Raw genomic sequence first — 20,764 nt, forward strand, 5'->3', positions numbered from 1 at the left:
TCAGAACCATGTTTAATATATCAGAACTTCCTTGGTGTTCATAGCAGAATTAAGCGAAGGCTCTTAGTAAAGAACTCTACTTCTTTTCTATATCTTGGAATGTATATAACCTCCATCACCATAGTATCTGAAAGTCTTATAGCTCTCATTTGATGTAGTGAACTATTATTCTCCATGGTACACTGAGATCATGTGGCTTTTCTATGGTCACAGAGGCAGCCTGTGGCAGATCCTTGAACAGAACGTGGCTCTCCTGAGTGCCAATCTATCTCAAACCCATCTTTCCTCTCTTACCAGGTAGATCTTTGCTGTTTATATGTGGGCCCGTATACCTTGCATATGTAAAATGCCTACTGCCATCAAGTGGAGTTTTTAGGTGTGCAAAGGATGCAGGACGTGCCTGTATGTGTGTCAGATTTAATCTTATTTCAATAGCACTCTTCATCCTCAAGCATACAAAATGTTATACAAATTAAGTATACACAGGAAATTCAGCTACTACTGTAATGGGCCATGATTACTCTTCAGCACACAGCAACATTACACAAATTAAAAACAGGCAGTGAGAAATACCATCTCCAACTGAAACTGCATGGGGGGAAATGAGGTTAATAGACCTTTTGTATTATGATGTATTGCCCATTAAGATAGCAACATACTGTTTTATATAATTCTTTCAAATAGCACATTCTGAGGGTTATTTTAATACTGAGGTTTCTTTCTGCCCCCACCACAGCCAGGGACTTGCTCTGGGCAAGTTATTTAATCTTTCTGTGACTCATTTTACCTATCTGTAAAGTGGGGTTAATACTTACCCCACCCAACATCGTAAAGTTCTTTGAGATCTTCAGATGAAAGGGGCACTATAAATGCAAAGTATTACTAGTGTATATAAGATGCCTGCTGTGACAGATATGGCAATTTACTGCAATATCTTTGGGAGATCTTACTGTATTAAGTATATGTAACATTGTGGGCCAGACACTGTATGTAATTCCATGGGGGTGGGCGAACACAGCTTCTCCAGGAACTAAGAACAGTGGGGGTGATTTGGAAAATTTACTCAGGTTGTAACCAGTGATGAGCTCCCAAAATCCTAAGGACCGGTTCCCTACCGGGTCCTCGGTGGCACTTAGGCGGTGGGGGAAGGTGGGGGTGTGTGTCTTCACTCGCTCTGGGTTTTCGGCGGCATTTCAGTGACAGGTCCTTCACCTGCAGCGAGTGAAGACACCCCCCGCCCCGGCCGCCGAAGTGCCGCCAAAGACCCAGTAGGGAACCACACCGTGAGTACAGTACAAGCCCCACGTGCCTGTCTCCCCCGCCCCCATCCGACCCCAACCCACTTCCTGCCCCCGACTGCCCGCCTCAGAACCCGCAAGTTTCTCCTCTCCCCCCACCCCTCCGGGGGTAGCAGCAGCAGCAGCCCAGGGCTCCGGGAGCTATTTAAAGGGCTGGGGCGGTAGAAGCAGCGGGAGCCCTGGACTTTTTAAATAGCCCCCAGAGCCCCGCAGCCCTACCCCCAGGGCTCCAGCAGTGGGGCCCTTTAAATTACCCCCTGGGGAAGCCGGGCCGCCCCTTTAGCAACTGGTTCTACACCGGCTTCTAAATTTAACAACCGGTTCTTCTGAACCGGCTCCAGCTCACCACTGGTTGTAACATCTTCAGAGTTACCACCACTAGGAGAGGCTCACAAATATTGGTTCAAACTGGATTCTCCAGAGACCAACAGACAAAGAGTAGACTTTTAGATAAATAGCCTGAATTTAAAATGACTCGGGGCCTTCTTTCCGATCCAGCAAACGGATTGTGGGGAAAGAACAATTGCATTCTGCCAATAAATTGCATATCTTATTTTACGCTTTCATGCCTATTGTGGGGATAATTATGACAATAAAAGAATTAAAGTTAGCTTAAGTCTGGTTAAGAAAATAATATACACCTCTACCCCGATATAATGCGAATTTGGATATAACGCAGTAAAGCAGTGCTCCAGGGGGGCGGGGCTGCGTGCTCCGGCGGATCAAAGCAAGTTCAATATAATGCGGTTTCACCTATAACGCGGTAAGATTTTTTGGCTCCCGAGGACAGCGTTATATCGGGGTAGAGGCCATGAGAATAAGTAGTATTACTTATTGCTTGTAGTGGGAAGGATGTTTGGTTCAAAAAGTAACCAATAAAATAAAGAGCTGCAGTAACAAACAAAAACTGTCTTAAAAGAAACAAGCACAAACCTTCCCACCATTCTGCTGATAAGCAAGGAGTGGGGAGGAGATAAGAAGGGAAGGTCTTGGAAGAAGGAAAATAGCAAGGATAAACTGCTTCAAATGGGATTTTTGCTCAAGATAGCAAATTAGATGAAGGATATAAAGCGAGCCATGAATCTGAAGGTTGTTTGTGAGACCCTGCCTGATCATGCTGGAGTACACTAGGATTAGATGATTTTTACTTAGGTCTGGTGTGTCTTTAAGTAAGTATACTGATCAGATGCTTACAACTACTTTGTTATTGTACTGGATGTAGTGACTGCTTATTTTTAGGTTGTTAGGCATGTTTAGAGCAATTGTATAAAATACCATTTGGCCTTTGGACTTAATAAAGGAATTATAGTTAAATTACTGTCTGGTGGTCTCCCATATTATTAATTTCAAATATTATTGATAATTCCAACACATATTCTGGAAGATTGTGCAATGGGCACATTTTACAACTTTCAAAATACACTGTTACTGTCTTTTACTAGATGTCTATCTAGACTCTAGCACAATGTTACCTCAACCATGTTTTGCATATTTGAGAGGGAGGAAAAAAGGTATTGTGACCGGTTCGGTCAGAGACCCCCTTGGGACTGTCACCTGATTTACTGAAACTACCTCTGAGCCTCCCTACCAGCTTGGGATTCCAGAACCCTGCCTTGTTGAGCCAGACATGCTAGCCAGCTTCAACACAGACCCAGGTCTGGTCCACACCCCCAAAGCTGCAGACTTTAACCAAAAACTGCTCAGCAGGTCATCTCTCTCCAGCACCCAGACACCCAGCACCCAAATGGGACCCAAACCCCAAATCCATTTAAAGCTTATACAGGGTAAACTCATGAATTGTCCATGCTCTATAACAGCGGTCCCCAACCTTTTTGGCACCAGGGACCGGTTTCGTAGAAAAAAAAATTTCCGCGGACCTGCCCCCTATCTGACCCCCACCCACTTCCTCCCCCCCCCTGACTGCCTGCCCCCCTCAGAATCCCCGACCCATCCTGCTCCTTGTCCCCTCACCATCCCCCAGAGACCCACACCACCCTGGGACCCCACCCCTGTCCCCTGACTGCCCCAACCCCTATCCCTCCCCCACTGAGTCCTGACAGATACCCCCGGAACACCCACAATCCAACCCCCCCATTCCCTGCCCCTTGACCACTCCCCCAACCTCCGCCCCCTCTCTGTACCCTGACTGTCCCCAGGACTCCCTGCCCCTTAGCCAACCCCCCCGGCCCCAGCCTCTTACCCCCGGCTCCCTCCTCACCCGGAGCCTCAGCGCCTTGCCCGACAGCTGCAGCGTGCCTCTGGCGGGGCCTGAGCTCCGCCTCGCTCCGAGCCGCGTGGTGAGGGGGCGGGGCTGGGAGCTCCACGCTGAGCGGAGGCAGCTGAGCTCAGCCCGGAGCTCGCAGCCCCGCACCCTCACCACGCGGCTCTGAGGGGGCGGGGCTCAGGGGTCCTGCCAGAGACACGCCGCTTGATGTGCTAGGGGTTGGTTCGCGGCCCAGTTCCTAACAGGCCCGGGGGTTGGGGACCCCTGCTCTATAACACTGATAGAGAGATATGGCCAGCTGTTTGCTCCCCCAGGTATTAATCACTCTCGGTTTGTTAATAAACAAAAGTGATTTTATTAAGTATAAAAAGTAGGATTTAAGTGGTTTCAAGTAATAACAGACAGAACAAAGTAAGTTACCAAGGAAAATAAAACAAAACACGCAAGTCCAAGCCTAATATATTAAGAAACTGAATACAGGTAATTATCACCTTCAGAGATGTTCCAATAAGCTTCTTTAACAGACTAGACTCCTTCTTAGTCTGGGCCCAGGCCTTTCCCCTGGTACAGTCCTTGTTCCAGCTCAGGTGGTAACTAGGGGATTTCTCATGACTGGATGCCTTTGTTCTGTTCCACCCCCTTTTATATCTTTGGCATAGGCTTCAGTAAAAATGAATGGGCTACAAGATGCAGGAAGGACTGGACTTCCTGCTCATGAAAGGAGTCCCAAAATGACTTATCTGAGATGATGAGCTCCCAAGCAGGTAGGAAGTGGAACAGGTGGTGTCCAAAAGGTGTGTGTGGGGAGGGGGAGAGAAGAGATAACAGAATGGTCCAGCGGAGGAGCTGGAGGGAGAGGTTGTTTGATGCCCTCAACCAGGTTGTCAAAATGGTGGTCTTAGAGGATGGTGATCCCCTTTTCTTGGCTTGGATCTTCTTCAAGGGTGCTCTACAGATCTGGTGTGCATCTGTTGCAGGTGATACTGGAATGGTCAGGAGAACCGTGTTGTTTGAAACTTGCTGAAACGTCTCTTTGTTGCAGGTACGTATCCCCAGTGACTGCAATATTGCCCTCAAATCTTTAAGGGAGTGGAGCGAGGAGTCTGTATCACTGCTAAAGAGCTTTGGCCCTTCAAGGGGGAAGTCTTCCTCACTATTTTGCACGTCCCTCAGAAGGCCAGAATATTAGAGTCAAGATACTCGCCGCATAACTACTGCAGTGGGTAAGGATTGTGAAACCTAGTCAGCAGCATTGAGTGGCTTGCATAGAGGCAATGGACCCTCCGAAATGAGGAGTTGAAATTGTTCCCTTTGCTCTTGCAGCAGTTCAATAAAATGAGTAAACCGTTAATAGCTGTTAAAATAATATTTTGCCATCAAGAACTGGTAGTTCTCAACCTGATATTGTAGAGCTGCTGACAAATACCATTTCCTATCCAGGAGATCTAGGTCATAAGAAAGGGGAGGCTCTGGAGAGTGCTTGATGATTTCTTTTGTTGAACACATCTATCACCAGGGAGTTGGGGGTGGGATGGTAGTAGTAGTATTCTATTCCCTTGGCTGGAATGTAATAGTTTTTATCTGACCATTTCCAACTGGGTGGAATAGTGGCAGGTGTTTGCCAGTATGTGCAGGTGTCAACAGTCTCTCCTTGATGGGTAGGGGGATCTTATCCTGGTGAGTAATATGTAAAATGTCCATCAAAGAATGTTAAGACTCCTGGACCTCCTCTGAAGGAATCTGGAGGGATTCTGCCCAATGTTTCATTAAGTCCTGGAAGGCCCTAAACTCATCTGCATAGGATGGCAGTGATGTCATTATTGCCTCATCTGTGGAGGATTTAGCCAAAGGAAGCAAACCTTCTTCATTTGGTGAGTCTCACGCCTCTTGGGTTGCCTCAGGTACTGAGGGAACACATGGTACTGGCAGGCAATCTTGTGATGCCTGTGACTATTGTGGTATCAGCAGGTGTATTGCTTGGTGTTTCTTCTGAGATACTATCCTGTAAAATTGTTTGCCATAATATTTCCAGGGGATCCAGTAAGCCCACTGTGGAGGTGGATAGAAGGCTCCCCAACAGTATTAGTGCCCAAGAGACCTAGGGCAGATTCTGAGCTCTGAAAATCCTCCCCAAGGTATGTTCCAAGAGAAGTGTGGTGGAATGGTGTCAGCGGTCAGGGCAGCTAGGACCAGCTGCACTGCCCTGGAACTTCCTTATTAATCACAGTGCCTGAGTGGCTGCAGCCTATTTTATAAAACCAGCAACAACGTCTTCCATACCTCCAGCTGCGGTTGGTCATCTCCCTGCCTCTATCCCTGTCTAAGTTCTATCCTGGTTTCAAATGCTCAGCTCCAACTTTTGGCTATACCTCCTGACTGTGACTCCGGCTTACCTTTTGGCTTATGCTTTGGCTTCGGACTCCCAGCTCCAACTCTTCTACACTTTCTGACTTATACTCGAGTTTACCCTTCAGCTTAGTCTTTGGCTTTTGTGAGAAATGAAGCGGGGGGGGGGGGGAGCTCCCTTTTATGGACCCCCAGTCAGCTAGTAGCTATAAAATCCCTCTTACTAGCTGTTCTTTAATTGCCCTACCTGTAAAGGGTTAAAAAGTCTCACTGCTATGCATAGGTAAAAGGAAGTGAGTGAAGACCTGGCCGAAAGAGCCAATGGGAAGGCTAAAATGTTTTAAAATTGAAAAACGACTCCCGTTTTGTCTGTCTGTGGTTGTTCTTCAGGGAGAGGCAGACAGGGCTGCAGTTATGCTGTAAGAAGCTTAGGGCCAGGTGTGAAAAATCCTCAGTATCATATGAATCCCACATATGTAAGTAGATCAGGAAATGTCTAGGAAGATGCAATTAAGTTTCTCTCTTTTTATTTCTTTATGGCTTATGGACTCCTCTGTGCTAATCCTCAAGTGCTTTTATTTTGCTTGTAACCTTTAAGCTGGACCTCAAGAAAGCTATTCTTGATGCTTAATCCTTGTAGTTTTTTTTTAAATCTAGCAAAAGCCTAAGTTCTCAGATGTATTTTCTTTCTTTTTTTAAATTAATTGCATTTACTTTTTTTTAAGAACAGAATTGGATGTTTGTGTCTTAACAGATTTGTGCACATGTTGTTTAATTAGCTTGTGGCAACAGCTGATTTCTTTTTCTCTTTTTTCCTCTTTCTCAGCTCTTCCCTGGGGGTGGGGGTGAAAGGGCTTGAGGGTACCCCACAGGAAGGAATTCTCAAGTGCGCCTTCCTGGGTTCTCAAAGGAGGTTCTGCACTTGGGTGGTGGCAGCATCTATCAATCCAAAGTCAGAGAAAAGCTGTAACCTTGGGAGTTTAATAGAAGCCTGGAGTGGCAAGTTTTAGAGTCCTTGCTGGCCCCCACCTTCTGCACTCAAAGTGCCAGAGTGGGGAATCAGCCTTGACAACTTCTGACTCCTGCCTCTGACCCTTGGCTCCACTTCAGAACCCACTCCTGCTGAGTTCAGCACTAATTAGTAGGCCATACTCTTGCTCCAACCATTATGAGGAACTGCTCATGACTTGGTAATTGACAAACAGTCCCAAAACAGAGCCCTCTACAGAGACCTCAGAGCCTGAGGATGTGCCATTCTCCCAAGCTGAAAGGAGGCTTTGAGTATCAGTGCTAGTCCAGGTACTGGAGGCAGTGGATCAGATCCTGTTCTGATAAGAAAGAGTTCTCTCACCAGCTTTCAAAGCAGTACTGGGGAAGGGGCTCTCACTGATTCTGGTTCCTCTAAGATGCGATCCTCAGAAGAAAAGGATCTGGAGAATTATGGTAACACATGGTAGGAGCCTGGTTACAGGGCTGTGGATGCTGCATTAGGTACCAGAGAGTCTTATGAGACTATGTTGGTGCTCACAGTGCTGATGTTCCAAAGAGGACAGTACTGGGGAGGGAGCCAGGTGCTGGTCTGGGTGGTCTCTCTAACCCTTGAGATAGTCGTAGAGGCCCTGGTTTTAGATGTATCTTGGTGCCTGGAGGTGTCAGATGGTTCTAAGGTAGGGGCTTCTGGGTGTTGTTTGGCTGAAGGCTCTCCATTTGGGGCTTCTCAGGCAGTACCGGGGCTTCAGTACTTGCATCAGCTGGAGCCACTAAACCCATTGTGGGATGCAAGATCTCCTGAGAGTCAGTTCTATGAGGTAACATTCCTCTTTCTAGAATCTTAAGTAGGAGCGAGGTGCTTTCTTCTTTTTGAGGGTTTCATCTCTGGAACTGCCCTTGGAGCTCCAGAAGTCACTGGAGCATTCTAAGAAGTTAACAAAGATGTATGGGGTATGGGTTGGGGAAACGGACTCCATTGGAGTTTGGACACATTCCATTAGGAGGAGCTTCAGCCTATCCTCTCTATCTTTGTGGGCCCTATCTTTGAATCCTGTGCAAACTTTACACTTCAATGGTACGTGAGTTTCTCCAAGACTCTGGAGACTAGAGTGCCCATCACTAGGGGGAAAGACCTGTGACAGGCCTGGCAAGGCTTGAACCCCAGGGACTTAGGTGTAACACAGGGAAGTGCCAGAGAACAAAAGAGACAAGAAGTTGGGGGGAGGAGAGACCCCTCCAAGCACTAATTGTACTACAACTAAGAAATTTTTTTACTAGGAAATAAAGGCGGGAAGTAAATGAAAGCAGTGGACACCACAGCTGCTCCTGCTTGAGCTGCAGACAGTTGAGAAGGTAATGGAGTGGCAGCAGGTTGGTGTCTTCTTACATGCCCTTGCATGGGAGCAGAAGGTACTGCTCTGTGCATAGGCAGACCCCCAGATACAGCTATTTAAAATCTCTGGTCAAGAATGCACAGGCATGCACGTGTCCTATGTGGCACACCCATAGGGACAGATATTCAAAGAACTAACCCTTTCTTCCCTATCAGGGACTGTTTGAAACTTTAACCAATATTTACTGTCTTTGATAGGGTTTGACTGTTTGTTTTGCATAATTAATCAATTTCAGTTTCAATGCTCTTTGCCTCATTTTGATTCTTTTCCGTTTGTGTGGTTCAATCAATAAATTCAGTCTTTGGCATGAATTTCCTAATGTGTCTGCCATAGTACCGGAAGGCTGAGGTCGCTGTATACCAAATCCTGTATATCAATGTTGTTTAACAACAGTGACTAGGTCGTTAATGCCTTTGCCACTTTGAGCCCATATATTCTATCTAAATTAATACAACAGGAGTCAGTGTGGGACAAAACATAGGGCCACTTGTAGAAGTAGAAAAGTAATCAATCAAAGCTGCACTCACTGGTAGAGTGAAGACTGGGGTCAACAGGTCAAAGTAGAAGACTTAAAGGACATAGTGGGGTTAACTGGTGATGGGCTTTGGAGATATGGAGTCGTCTCAGAGAGAGGTCTGAGTCCAGCATGACCTTGACAGTTCCTTCACTGGAATGTAGGATCTTGTTGGGGTCCAATAGGGCAGTCCCTGAACTATAGTAAAATACTATGATGCTATTATGTTTGTAATCTACCAGTTTAACATATGACATTGCTCTCAGAGGAATGCATGGCAATATTAAGGTCAAACAGCAATCTCATTACAAAAGCAAAGAGAAGTATTAGGGTCCTATGTTTTCCACCTACCAAGTTAAAAATATGACATTAACCCCATAGGACCATTTCTCAACACAATGCAATAAGTGCTCTTTTGGACCTTAGTATCCTAATGTATTTTAATTAGGGCCCTGTAATTTTTAATTTGGTCAGTGAAAAATATAATAGGATCCTTAGTCTCTCCCGCCTGCTTGCAGCCCAATCAGCACACAATTGGGGCCAATGTGACATCCTCAGGGCTGTAACTAGGGTGGGGCAGGAGGGGCACCTGCGCCACGCAGAGAGCTGCAGGATCAGGCCCAGCATCAACACCCCCCGCAGGACTGGGCCCAGCAGCATCAGTCCCTCCTCCCCCTGGCAGGCTGGGGCCCAGCAGCATCAGCAGGAAGTAAGGGTGCTCAGCACCCCCGCACCCTGCAGGCTTGCAGGTCCAGTGACCCCAGCTGGAGCAGGCTCCCAGGCACTAGGAGTGCAGCAGCAGGCCGGCAGAATGGCTGAGCTACTTGCAGCTGAGGTAAGAGACCAGTGAGAAGGGGGGTGCAGGGGACTAGAGCCACAGGGAGGGGATGCCGGGGGCTAGGGCTGCAGGGAGGGGAGTGCAGTTGGTGAATGGGGGACAGATTCTAGATGGGGGAACTAGTGGCTGGGATGAGTCCCTGGATGGGGGGGCGCTAGATATTGGGACAATTCTTGAATGGGGGTGGGGGGGTGAGTGCTTGGAGGCACACTGGGGGGGGGGGTGTTTGGATGCAGTTGCTGAGGGCCGTTCCTAGGTGGGGGACTGGATGTTGCAGTCCCCGGGGGAGAGTGCACCCTGTCTCTCTGCAAGGCAGACATTTGTGCCAACCCAGTGTTCCGGGGTGTGTGTGTGTCTGGATGCTCTAGGGACAGTGTTGGGGGGGGGGGTTCCCCTGGCTGAGAGGGTAGTGGGCCAGTCCCTGGCTGGGAGGCAACCCCACTCTAGGCTGGGCTCCCTATCTTTGCAGGCAGGCTCTGCCGTCTACTCTCTGCGCTGCTGTGAAGGTGGCAATATATCGTGCCATGACACCCTTACAGTGAATTAATTTTAACAGTTAAGGTTCTGACTTATTTTGCTAATTAAAAATGCTCTTGGTAGACATTTGCCAGTGTTGAAATGAAAGACATCAATATGAATTGTATTGCTGTCATAACAAATACTAACCTTTTTTTCGGATGTACAGGAAGCATATATATTGTGTGGATGCAGCCTACATAACACACAGAAAGCTGCATATGCGGCCCACAATGGTAAACAGGTTGAGAATCACTGCTTTGGAATGACTGGCAAGAGGCTACAGGGCACCATTGTCGTTTCCCACTTCGTGAACCTGTGCAACTAACACTTGGCCTGCAGGGACATCAGCAGGGAGGTCCATTTTTCTCGGCTGACCCAATGGCCCAATTAGATCATCTGTTGTCCCCATTTAAAGTGGCAGATGCTGTTCCTGCAGGTGGTTAGGTGCCATCTATACTATCATAACTAGGCCTCCTAACAATCTTGTCTTTCCTTCCTAATCTACCCTGCATGCAGCAGGATCATTTTATTTAGAATACTACAACTGGTCTATCAAAGTCAGATGATATTTATAAAATTTTAACTGAAGAGGCTTAAAATTACAAACTCCTCTATGGATTAAAATAGATCAACTCCTAGAGCTCAACTCCCATTCACCAACTGATTTTAATCCACGTCATGATTTATACTGCTAGATCATTAATCTTAGTCATCATGTATATTACTACTAAACTGAAGAGCTCTGCATAGCTCAAAACTTAAGTTGGTTGAATAAAAGATGCTACCTCACCAACCTTGTCCAACTAAATGCTACCACAGGACAGAAGATTTTATATCTTTTCCCCCATCACTCAGATGCCACATTTCAAACCTTGGGATCCATGGTATTTTATTTACACCATTCCACTTTATAAAAACAAAGACCAAACGAATCACCACCATATTTTTTAAAATCAGAGGTTCCCAGTAGCAAATACCATTGACCTCTTTCCATCTGAATCTGTGTTAATTCGTTGGTCAAGCAGCAAAGGACTGCCATAGGGCATGTGATGCCTGCATTGTATTTTGTGGGGAAATGAAAGAAATATAACTATGCAGACGTGTTTATTTTAAACAAAGCACGCTGAGCAGAACTGCTTGTGCAGACGGCGCGAATCTCACGGGCAACGAAGGACGCAGATCCTGGTTACTGCGTGTGACGCAGCGCACGGAGTTGGGTGGGCTCAACGCTGCCGGCTACTCCTACGCTGGCGAGAGCAGCTACCGTCCGGGTGGGGCGAACGGGCCCTGGCTCGCCGCTGCCTCCTCGTAGCCCTCCTGGCCGCAGATCGTTGGTGGGGCTGGGGAAGAGCAAATCCCCCGCCCATCGCTGGAAGCTCCGAGGGCTTGAATCGCTCCCTCCCCGCCCTCTCACTGGCTTCCGCGTCCGCTCCCGTCCCGCCTGTTCCCAGGAGGTCGGGGCCAGTCCCGGGCCCGGGCCCGAGCCCCATCCTTCAGCTCCCGCAGGAAGGTCTCCCGCAGGCGGGCCAGGCCCCCCTCCCGCAGCAAACGCCGCGCCGCCGCCCGACCCCCCAGCTGGGCCCGGGTCAGGGCTGAGGCAGTGACCTGGGCCGCCACGCGGATCGGCCGCGACTCCGACAGCTTCTCGATGAGCCGGGGGTTGTTGAGCAGCGTGAAGAGCAGGCGCCGCAGCACCATCTCTCGGCACCAGACCCTGCGGCACGACGCCGACAGCCGCAAGCAGGGAGGCAGAACCGCATCACGTGTGGAATCCAGCGCTGTGATTGGCTGAATAGCCCTAGGCGAAGCAGGCCAATAGAAGATAGACAGGACACAATCCCCTCAGGGATTGGCTGCTACCGTCGGGGCGGTAGAGAGTAGGCGGCCTTGCCTTTACCGTGATCCTCACTATGATTGGCTGCTCAGAGCTGATGGATACGGAGGGACGTAGGGTGCTAGGTCACGTGCTCACACAGTAGCCGGCGGGTCCGTGAGCGTTGGGTCGGCTGCCTCGTGCCGGAGCCGGGCTCTGCGAGGCGCTGTCCGGGGCCCGTCCGCCATGTGCTCGGTAGCGATGCTGAGCGTCCTGCGCAGCGACTCCTACGTGGAGCTGAGTCAGTACCGGGACCAGCACTTTCGGGTGAGGTGCGGGGGCGTGGGGCCGGCGACCTGGAGGGGCGGGCGGGCGGGCGAGCGATGGGGAGGTGTGTGGGGGAAATAGGAACGTGGGAGGCGGGGAAGGGGGTTGGGCGTGGCGGGATCGGTTCTGGCGTGCAGGGGGTGAAGATGGGGATGTGGGGAAGAGGAGGATGGAAATATTGGGCCCTGCACGTAGGGGTTACCAGCAACCTAACAGCTACAGCAGGGGCGGGCAAACTTTTTGGCCTGAGGGCCACATCAGGTTTCTGAAATTGTATGGAGGGCCGGTTAGTGGAGGCGGTGCCTCCCCAAACAGCCAGGCGTAGCCCGCCCCCATCCAACCACCCCGTCCCTTGATGGCCCCATGGGACCCCTGCCCCATTCCTCCCTCCCTGTCCCTTGACCCCCCCACCCCTGACTACCTACCGCTGCCCCCATTCAACTTCTCTCCTTCCTGAATGCCCCCCCGGAATCCCTGCCCCATCCAAGCATCCCTTCTCCTTGATTGCCCCTGGACCCCCTGCCCCTGACTGCCTCCCGGCCTCCTCATACAACTCCTCCTCTCATTCCTGACTGCCCCCCTGCCCCCATTCAGTCCCCCTGTTCCCTGCCCTCTGACCACCCTGACCCCTATCCACCCCCCCAAGCTCCTCTGCCCCCATCCAATCCCCCCTACCTTCTTACCGTGCTGCCTGGAGCACCGGTGGCTGGCGATGCTACAGCTGTGCTGCCCATAGCACTGGGTCAGGCCAGCTCTGCAGCTGTGCTGCCCGGGAAGAGCTCACAGTCCCGATGCCCAGAACATTGTGCCCGGTGAGCTGAGGCTGTGGGGGAGGGGGAACAGCAGGGGAGGGGCCAGGGCTAGCCTCCCAGGACAGGAGCTCAGGGGCCGGACAGGAGGGTCCCGTGGGCCAGATGTGGCCCGTGGGCCATAGTTTGCCCACCTCTGAGCTGCAGGATTAAACTGTTCCTCACAAACTGATTAAAAAGCTGAATCTCTGCTGTCCAGATGTAGTGACCAGGGGAAAGCTGACCTCGGCTGCTGGACAAGGGGCATGCTGGCCAGTCTCTTTATGGCATCCGCCTACTGGATGCCTGCTTATCCGAAAAACTATACACCCACAAGACCCAGTGGCTCCTGGAGGAGACAAGGGGCACTCTCATTCTGTTTTCTCTCTTGTTCCCGAGCTTCTTTCCCTGTGAGGGCGGCTGGAATGTCTCTACTACTTTAGTTTTCTCACAGCCTCTTGATTGCTCTGATGTGGGTGTAATTTCCCTAGTCTATTCCTTATCCCAGAGTTCATTTTTGAGTTATTTCTCAAAGAATAATTCCACTGGCTCTTCTGCTGCTCCTAAGCAGCAGAGTGAAATTGGCCCATTCTGCTGCTGCTTGGCAGTTGGGACTAAAAGCAGTGAAAACAGGATTCTGTGTCAGTTCACTCTGGAACTGCTTTGCAAGGCTCCGAGCAGCAGAAGTACTGGTGCTTTCTGCAAACTTGGAAAAGTGCCTTGTAGTCTATTCTGTTCATTTTTGGAAGATTATCTTTATAACCATAAGGGCTAGAGAGGTTTTTTTTTTAAATGGGCATATGTGGGCTAGTGTGTTTGTTCAGCCTCTTATCTGAAATATTTACCAATGCTGTTACGGTGTTGCAGATCAACTCATCCCACATGTTGCCACTTTACTGTTGAAGATATTGAATGGAGTGGAGTCTAAATGTTGGTTTTTACTGTTTGAAATTTCAGGGTAACAGATATGACCAGGAGCGACTGCTGAAAAAGAGCTGCACCCTGTATGTGGGGAATCTCTCCTTCTATACAACAGAAGAGCAGATCTATGAACTGTTTGGTAAAAGTGGGGATATAAAGAAAATCATTATGGGCCTGGACAAAGTGAAGAAAACTGCTTGTGGCTTCTGTTTTGTTGAGTATCCTTGTCTGCAAAGTAAAACATCTATACCAGTGGTTCTCAAACCTTTGTACTGGTGACCTCTTTCACATAGCAAGCCTCTGAGTGCGACCTCCTTATAAAATAAAAACACTTTTTAAAATATATTTAACACCATTACAAGTGCTGGAGGCAAAGGGGGTTTGGGATGGAGGTTGACAGCTCATGACCCCCCCATGTCATAACCTCATGACCCCCTGAGAGGTCCCGACCCCCAGTTTGAGAACCTGTGATCTATACAGTGGGTATGGAAGCCAAAATCTAGCCAACCCTAACCAGAGTAAAAGAGTTGTAAAGGCTTGGCTTTGTTCCTATTGTAGGTACAATTACAGTGTAATAACCAACCGAGTTAAAACACAGTTTGGCCTTGCAGTGCAGATAAGACTGAACTGTGCTCCTGATGGGGGACTGGGTATTTTTGTGCTAATCCCTCTCTCCAGGGCACTGGGTCACTGTTCTGGGCAGTGTAGTACAAGAAAGAAGCTGACGTATGTAGAGTACATAAGGGTGCCATGTATGATTAGGAAGCTTGAGAAGCCAAACTTTGTTTCTTCATATCAATTTGAATAAAATGGTTAACTTCAGGCCCCCAAAATTGTTGGAAGGGGTATTGTCAGGTTAAAGATCATAGATGTAAAAGACTTGTTACTATTTTTTAGGATTACAAAAACAGAATTAAAAATCTTTAACTATAATTTACTCTTAACTATGTATACTGTTTGACATTTGTCTCAACTGGGCTATACTTCAGGTACTCATAAGAGCCAGTTCTTGTCTAGCACTTTTCACTAGTAGAAATCAGTTTGGATTGCAAATACTGTAATAATACAGTGGGTGTTTGTTTACAAATGTATTTGTATTTGAATAAAAAAACCATGGAAATATTTCTAATGGTCTTGTATTTTATAAGAACATATTTTTACAAACATAACATTAGATCTGAGATCTCCAATTTTGTCCTGCTTTTTAGTGTCTGTAGAGTATAACAAGGAATAATGATAAACAACTGGATGAAGAAAAGGGAAACTTTTCCCTGATAGGCATTCTAACAGTGAGATCTAGTAGACTGTAAAATAGTCTCAAAAAGAATGTTGGGGGAGTCACATTGTTTTAATTATTTGGGATCTGACAGTATATTTGTGTGGTATGGAAAATCTGATATTCTGTCAGGTAGTGTTGGAAGTGACTTAATAACTAACTCATCTTTTCTGTGACTAAATCAAACACCTTCTAGATGCTGAACACAGTGATAAATATATCATAAATGCCTAGGTAGACAGATCCTGGGTATTCTTTTTTTGTGACTGTCTTGAATTTCCATGAAATACAAGGCAAACATTCCTGTAAAATTCTTTTTAGTAATCCTGCAAACCTGTCCTTTTCAACTAGGTTAAATTCTGGACTCTTTGAGGCTACTTGATTTTTCTGTTGACTTTATTGGGATAACTTCAAATGGAATGCAGCACCCATGTGGGTGCTTGTTTCTTCTTGAATTAATAGTTTAATTTTTATTTTGCAAAGCATAGGGTTAAATTAATCTGATATTTCATAGCATTCCTAACAATCCTGGGTTACTGACATTTATCACACATGTGATTTGATTTGATTTGTGAAAAAGGAATTGATTTTTAAAATCTAACCCAGTAATGAGTCATACTCAATCAAATATTTGTTGAGATCATTGCATTTGAATACTTATAAGTTTGAAAGACTGTTGAACCTCTTTCTTTAACATAATCTTAAGATACTACTCAAGAGGAGATGCTGAAAATGCAATGAGATACATCAATGGGACACGGCTTGATGATAGGATCATCAGGACAGATTGGGATGCAGGTTTTAAAGAGGGCAGACAGTATGGTCGTGGAAGGTCAGGGGGTCAGGTAAGTTGTTCCACAATCTGTTTTTCACTGTTTGCTGGTGAAATTAGTGATGTTTCTTGAATCCTCACTTTTGAGTGACCACTTAGTAGTTAACTTTAATTTTACTAACTTCCATGGCCAGAGTAAAATTTCATCACATCTAAGAGACTATTATATAATGAATTGAAATATTTATCCACCAAGAATAAAACCTTATGTTATGTTCCTTTTCTTGGTATTCAAGTTACATTGGAGCCTGTGTTCAGCTGCTGTGGGAAGAGAAATGGTACTTGCAGAGCAAGCATAAAAGCTACCCAGCTAAGAGCTGTGTTGTAGCCTGCCAAGAACCATGGGACATCACCTAACTTGCCTAAATTGGAGTAGATAGCAGTTGCTCTTATCTTTGGTGTGTAGGGTAGATCATGTAGATTACAGGTCCCAAGATGGGATGGTCCATCTTGATAGGAGGAGGGTCCTTGTGGGGGTTATTAAAGAAGACGACAGCTGTATGCTGATATATCAAATTGTGCAGGCTGCACTTCAGCTATTGCTGAAATGAAGTAGAGAAGGAAACTGTCACTAATTTTCCTAAATATTATACAGCTTGTACTGGGGTGTATTACCTGGACTATTGTTAACTGGGACAGGTGTTAACTGCCTTGTTGGTATTGTATATTAACTCTTGTGCAATAGTTTACTTTCTGGAATGCTATAATATTTCACTCTCCCCCCCCCCCCCCCCCCCACGCAATCCAGGTCCGAGATGAATATCGGCAGGACTATGATGCTGGGAGAGGAGGTTATGGCAAAGTTGTTCAACCCCAGTGAATATTGAATGACCCATCAGCATCACAGGAGAACTGTAGCTGCATCGTGGTAAATCTTATGATGAGCAGCGAAGGACGTCTGTTGCACATGAATGTTGTTTAGGTAACTGAGACTTAGAAGATTTTTTTTCAGTGTTGCTGAGATCGTTAAATATATTCAGTGTCTCTTCCATTTTTCAAGACCAGTTACAAAATCAGGATCAAAGCTATACTTTATGTTGTAGGGTAGATTGATAGAATATAATGAAGATCTGGGAGTAAAACTTATAGCACTGATTCACATGAGACATATGTGATTGCTAACTGCTGCTTTTTTTAATGTTTGAAGTGTTATACTAGACTGAGCCAGAATTCTTTAACAGTATGTTGATTTCTTTCATATGTCCAAAATCTGATACACAAGCATCAGGTTTTTTTTGTTTACATTAGTAGTGAAGGGGGTGGGTGGGTAAGAATGGGTTGTGTACCAAACATAAAAATTAAGAAGAGAGAAATAGTTATTTTTTTGGTAAAATACAGAGAAGGTCCAGATTTCTCTGAAAGGTGTATTTGACTAGCAAGAAATAAGATGTCTTTTTTTTTGGTAACAGCTAGCAAACATATGAAGGGCACACCTGAACAAACTCTTTACCCTGGGGTTATCTCTCTGTTCATCAAAGTGATAGGAGCATAGCAGCTAACTGAAGACCTGGCCCATGTGTATTTCCACTAAGAGTATAGTATGTATGAGGTCTGATACCCAATAATATCTGTAGTGTGTGTATATTAGAGGCTGTCACTTTGATACTGTAAACCAGGTGGTGTGAAGTTCCCTTATCCAGTGGGTGGGAAGGGGGACTGCTGTAAGCAAGGGGAATGTAGAGAACTGAGAGTTTAAAAATTGGTGCTAGATGGTATTTGCTACCTCTGTAAACTTGGCAACACTCTTACTTTTTTATTTTTTTAAGGGTTGCTCCTGTATCAGTTTTCTCCAATAAAAGGGGTTTGTTAGTAATTTTATTATGTGGATGAATTCTTTTCCCTATTCCTCCACAGATGGGAGAATTTGCATGGTTACCTCCAAAAGGTGGATGTCTAAGGAGACAGGGTATTGTAAAAGAAAAGGAAAGTAGTTCTGAAAGGGTGTGAGTTTTGTCTTCTATTTCAGACTAGATTCATTCCTGCTTAGGTTTCAAATAACAAGCAAACTGGCAAAAGCCAAGGTTCAAACTCCAGCCCTACCTCGGAGTCCATTATGCATCTGATGAGAAATCATATAGTGACTCTAGGACTTTATGTATGAGTTTCGCGGCTTGTGTCAAAACCAACTGAAATGATTGTATAGTAGTATGGACTCTTTAAAGTATTAACTGATGCTCAAAATGTTCAAAACCTGGAAATTTCAACAATGTCAAGTTCAGGCTTCCCTGGCTTTGCTTGAGGACTTGGGAATCTTGAGAGATGTATATTGAGTCTAAACACCTTAATCCGGCAGTGTTGAAGACTCATCTGCCTAAAAACTTCTTCCTCTCTCAAATTGCTCAGCCCCCTGGACACTTACCTAATTTCATTAATTCTGCTTTTCCAATCATAATATTAGGGACTGACAATACCTGCATTTATGTAAAGAGAAAGCATAACTTATTCCTTTTCTTAAAATATAAAACCTTTTCAGGCCTTCATGTGAAAGGTATAAGCCTACTATTTTTCTTTTTACATCACCTGTAAAGAAGGGTAAAATGAGCTGAGTGATGAGCTTTAATCAGACTTTCTAAGTATCTTACAGGTACCTCTATGCATCATGTTTCAGACCCATTACTTTAATTAAGTTATAGGTACAATGAAGTAAAATGCACATCCATCATCTTATCGTCACATCTAAGAGAATTTAAAATGGTATATTTCTAACCTTCTCCTGTCATGGAAGGTACTGTTTATTGGGGAAAGTCCTATAAACAGAATGAGTTAATCTAGGGTTTTTTTTCTTACCTAATGAGGCACATGTCTGAGCAGATCTGTCTACCACTTGCTCTGTAACATGTCCAGTAGCAATTTTCAGAAGCATAATCTGTGATTGCACAAGTTTTATGAAAAGATTGTCTATTGTCAAAACCACAAACTACTTTCAAATAAAGCTGCACTACTCAAATTGATTTGTTTTTAGATTGTCATTTGTGCCTTAACAGAAGCAGCGGTGGGAATAAAGTAACTACACTTTGCACATTCTTAGCCAAATGCCTTGTTTGGGCTGTCTCCATGTGTAATTCACTAAATTATGGAAGAATAACACACTGGAGCAGTGAATACTCTCCTATCGCTTAATTAAGACACTGTCTCACAACTATACCCACTTGTTAACAGATCCTGAATGACAATATAACAATGTAATTTGTTTTGTCGCAGGTACCAGGGGGTGCAGCCTGAACGTAACATTATAGTGGACTGCCAGGCCTACTGTAGTTAAGGTTTGGACCAACTTTCTGTTTAAAGCGTGACTATAAGTGCTCTAAAATTTGCATGCTTACTGATTTGATTGATTGATTGCCTTAAAATTTTGGTGTGCCTCATGAGGGTGCTGGCTTGGGCTAGTGCTCCAATTTTGGGGTCATTTGACCAAGGAATTCCTGAGATACAACACCCCCTGTCTCCCCCCCCCCAATTTTCTTAAGGTTGACATAACTTTGCATGACCTGGAGGTGAAACCATTGTTCAGATCCTTGCCCAAAGGTCTCGCTTGCGTGAGGGTTACTTCTAAAGAGAGCCTAGCATCCCCTTGGCCTTTAGGGGAAGCAAAAGTCAGAACAGTATTAGACAGAGAGTTAAGTACATGCCTACACTGAGAACAAGAGATTCCAAAGTCTCGTATGCCAGACTGATTACACTGCATGTGTGCAAAGAGAGGCCAAGAGGGTTTATTGCTACCATAACACACATGACTTGTGTTCCATTGAACCTCAACAACAGCTGGGTACTAGAAGCTCAAATCCAGTACTAGGCAGAAACCTGAAATAAAGAACGCATATTGCCACAACCTGCCTCTGTCAAAAGATGTTTTTGTTTCAATTGTGGGGAAGTGTAATCTTGATACTGCGGAAAATGCAACAGGTGCTCAAAGTATTTTTGAAAAGAAAATAAATTACACATGCAAATGATGGCTGGGAGGTGAAAGTGAATTAGAGCAGAGGACTGGGGGTGCAGAGGGGAGATAGGGGGAATAAATGGGGATGGTTGTGGGGCAGGATAGCATTCTGGGAGGAGTGATATGGAGGTGGGTATCAGGATGAGTTGGCGGTATTGGGGTTAGGGTTGGGATGAAGGTGAGGGTAGATTAGGGGTGGGGTTAAGGGGTTTGGGGTAGGGTTGGTGCAGGGTTAGAGTTTGGGGTGGCGTTGGGTTAGGGGAGTCCGGGGGGGCGGCACATCGCCCCTCTGTGCGGAGCTGCCCCGCAGGGGCGCTCCCGCCGTTTGGAGCCAATTTTGCGCCTTCTCCTGTGACTTGGGTTGGGGTTGGGGGTTGCAGTTGGGGTTAGGGTTAGGGTCTGCCGCTCGGCGCGCAGGGGTTATAGTAGGGGTGAGGGTGAGGGTTAGGGTTCTGCTCGGCGCGCGGGGACTAGAAATAGGGTGAGGAGCTGCCGCTTAGGGTTGGGGTTAGGGGGTAGGGTTAGGGGTGGGGTGGGGGGTTGGGTGTGGTTTTTGGGGTTGGGTCTGGGGTTGGGTTTAGGGTGAGGGTTTAGGGTGAGGGGTAGGGTGGGTTAGGGTTGGGGTTAGGGTGAGGGTTTAGGGGTAGGGTCAGGGGTAGGGGTTAGGGTGAGGGTTTAGGGTCAGGGGTAGGGTGGGTTAGGGTTGGGGTTAGGGTGAGGGTTTAGGGTTAGGGTCAGGGGTAGGGG

At 46.5% G+C, this 20,764-nt stretch overlaps 3 protein-coding genes across 10 annotated transcripts in view; 2 read left to right on the forward strand and 1 right to left on the reverse strand.

Annotated features, from left to right (window-relative positions):
* Positions 1-20,764, forward strand: part of DLG1 (discs large MAGUK scaffold protein 1) — a 740,792-nt gene that overhangs the window by 543,271 nt on the left and 176,757 nt on the right. The window lies entirely within an intron of this gene.
* LOC123377300 (protein NCBP2AS2-like) lies at positions 10,971-11,890 on the reverse strand. Its single transcript, XM_045030033.1, has one exon. The coding sequence runs from the start codon at positions 11,819-11,821 to the stop codon at positions 11,534-11,536; it is 288 nt and encodes a 95-aa protein (XP_044885968.1). The 5' UTR covers positions 11,822-11,890; the 3' UTR covers positions 10,971-11,533.
* LOC123377297 (nuclear cap-binding protein subunit 2) lies at positions 12,094-17,263 on the forward strand. The gene is made up of 4 exons (XM_045030030.1): positions 12,094-12,263; positions 14,009-14,190; positions 15,955-16,093; positions 16,829-17,263. The coding sequence occupies exons 1-4, from the start codon at positions 12,183-12,185 to the stop codon at positions 16,898-16,900; spliced, it is 474 nt and encodes a 157-aa protein (XP_044885965.1). The 5' UTR covers positions 12,094-12,182; the 3' UTR covers positions 16,901-17,263.

Source organism: Mauremys mutica, chromosome 9, assembly GCF_020497125.1.
Source record: "Mauremys mutica isolate MM-2020 ecotype Southern chromosome 9, ASM2049712v1, whole genome shotgun sequence".
Classification (NCBI taxonomy): domain Eukaryota; kingdom Metazoa; phylum Chordata; order Testudines; family Geoemydidae; genus Mauremys; species Mauremys mutica.

Coding starts and splice junctions, on each gene's coding strand:
- LOC123377300 (XM_045030033.1), bottom strand. CDS start 11,821: ATGGTGCTGCGGCGCCTGCTCTTCACGCTGCTCAACAACCCCCGGCTC.
- LOC123377297 (XM_045030030.1), top strand. CDS start 12,183: ATGTGCTCGGTAGCGATGCTGAGCGTCCTGCGCAGCGACTCCTACGTG. Junction 12,264..14,008: donor ACCGGGACCAGCACTTTCGG/GTGAGGTGCGGG, acceptor TTGAAATTTCAG/GGTAACAGATATGACCAGGA. Junction 16,094..16,828: donor GTGGAAGGTCAGGGGGTCAG/GTAAGTTGTTCC, acceptor CACGCAATCCAG/GTCCGAGATGAATATCGGCA.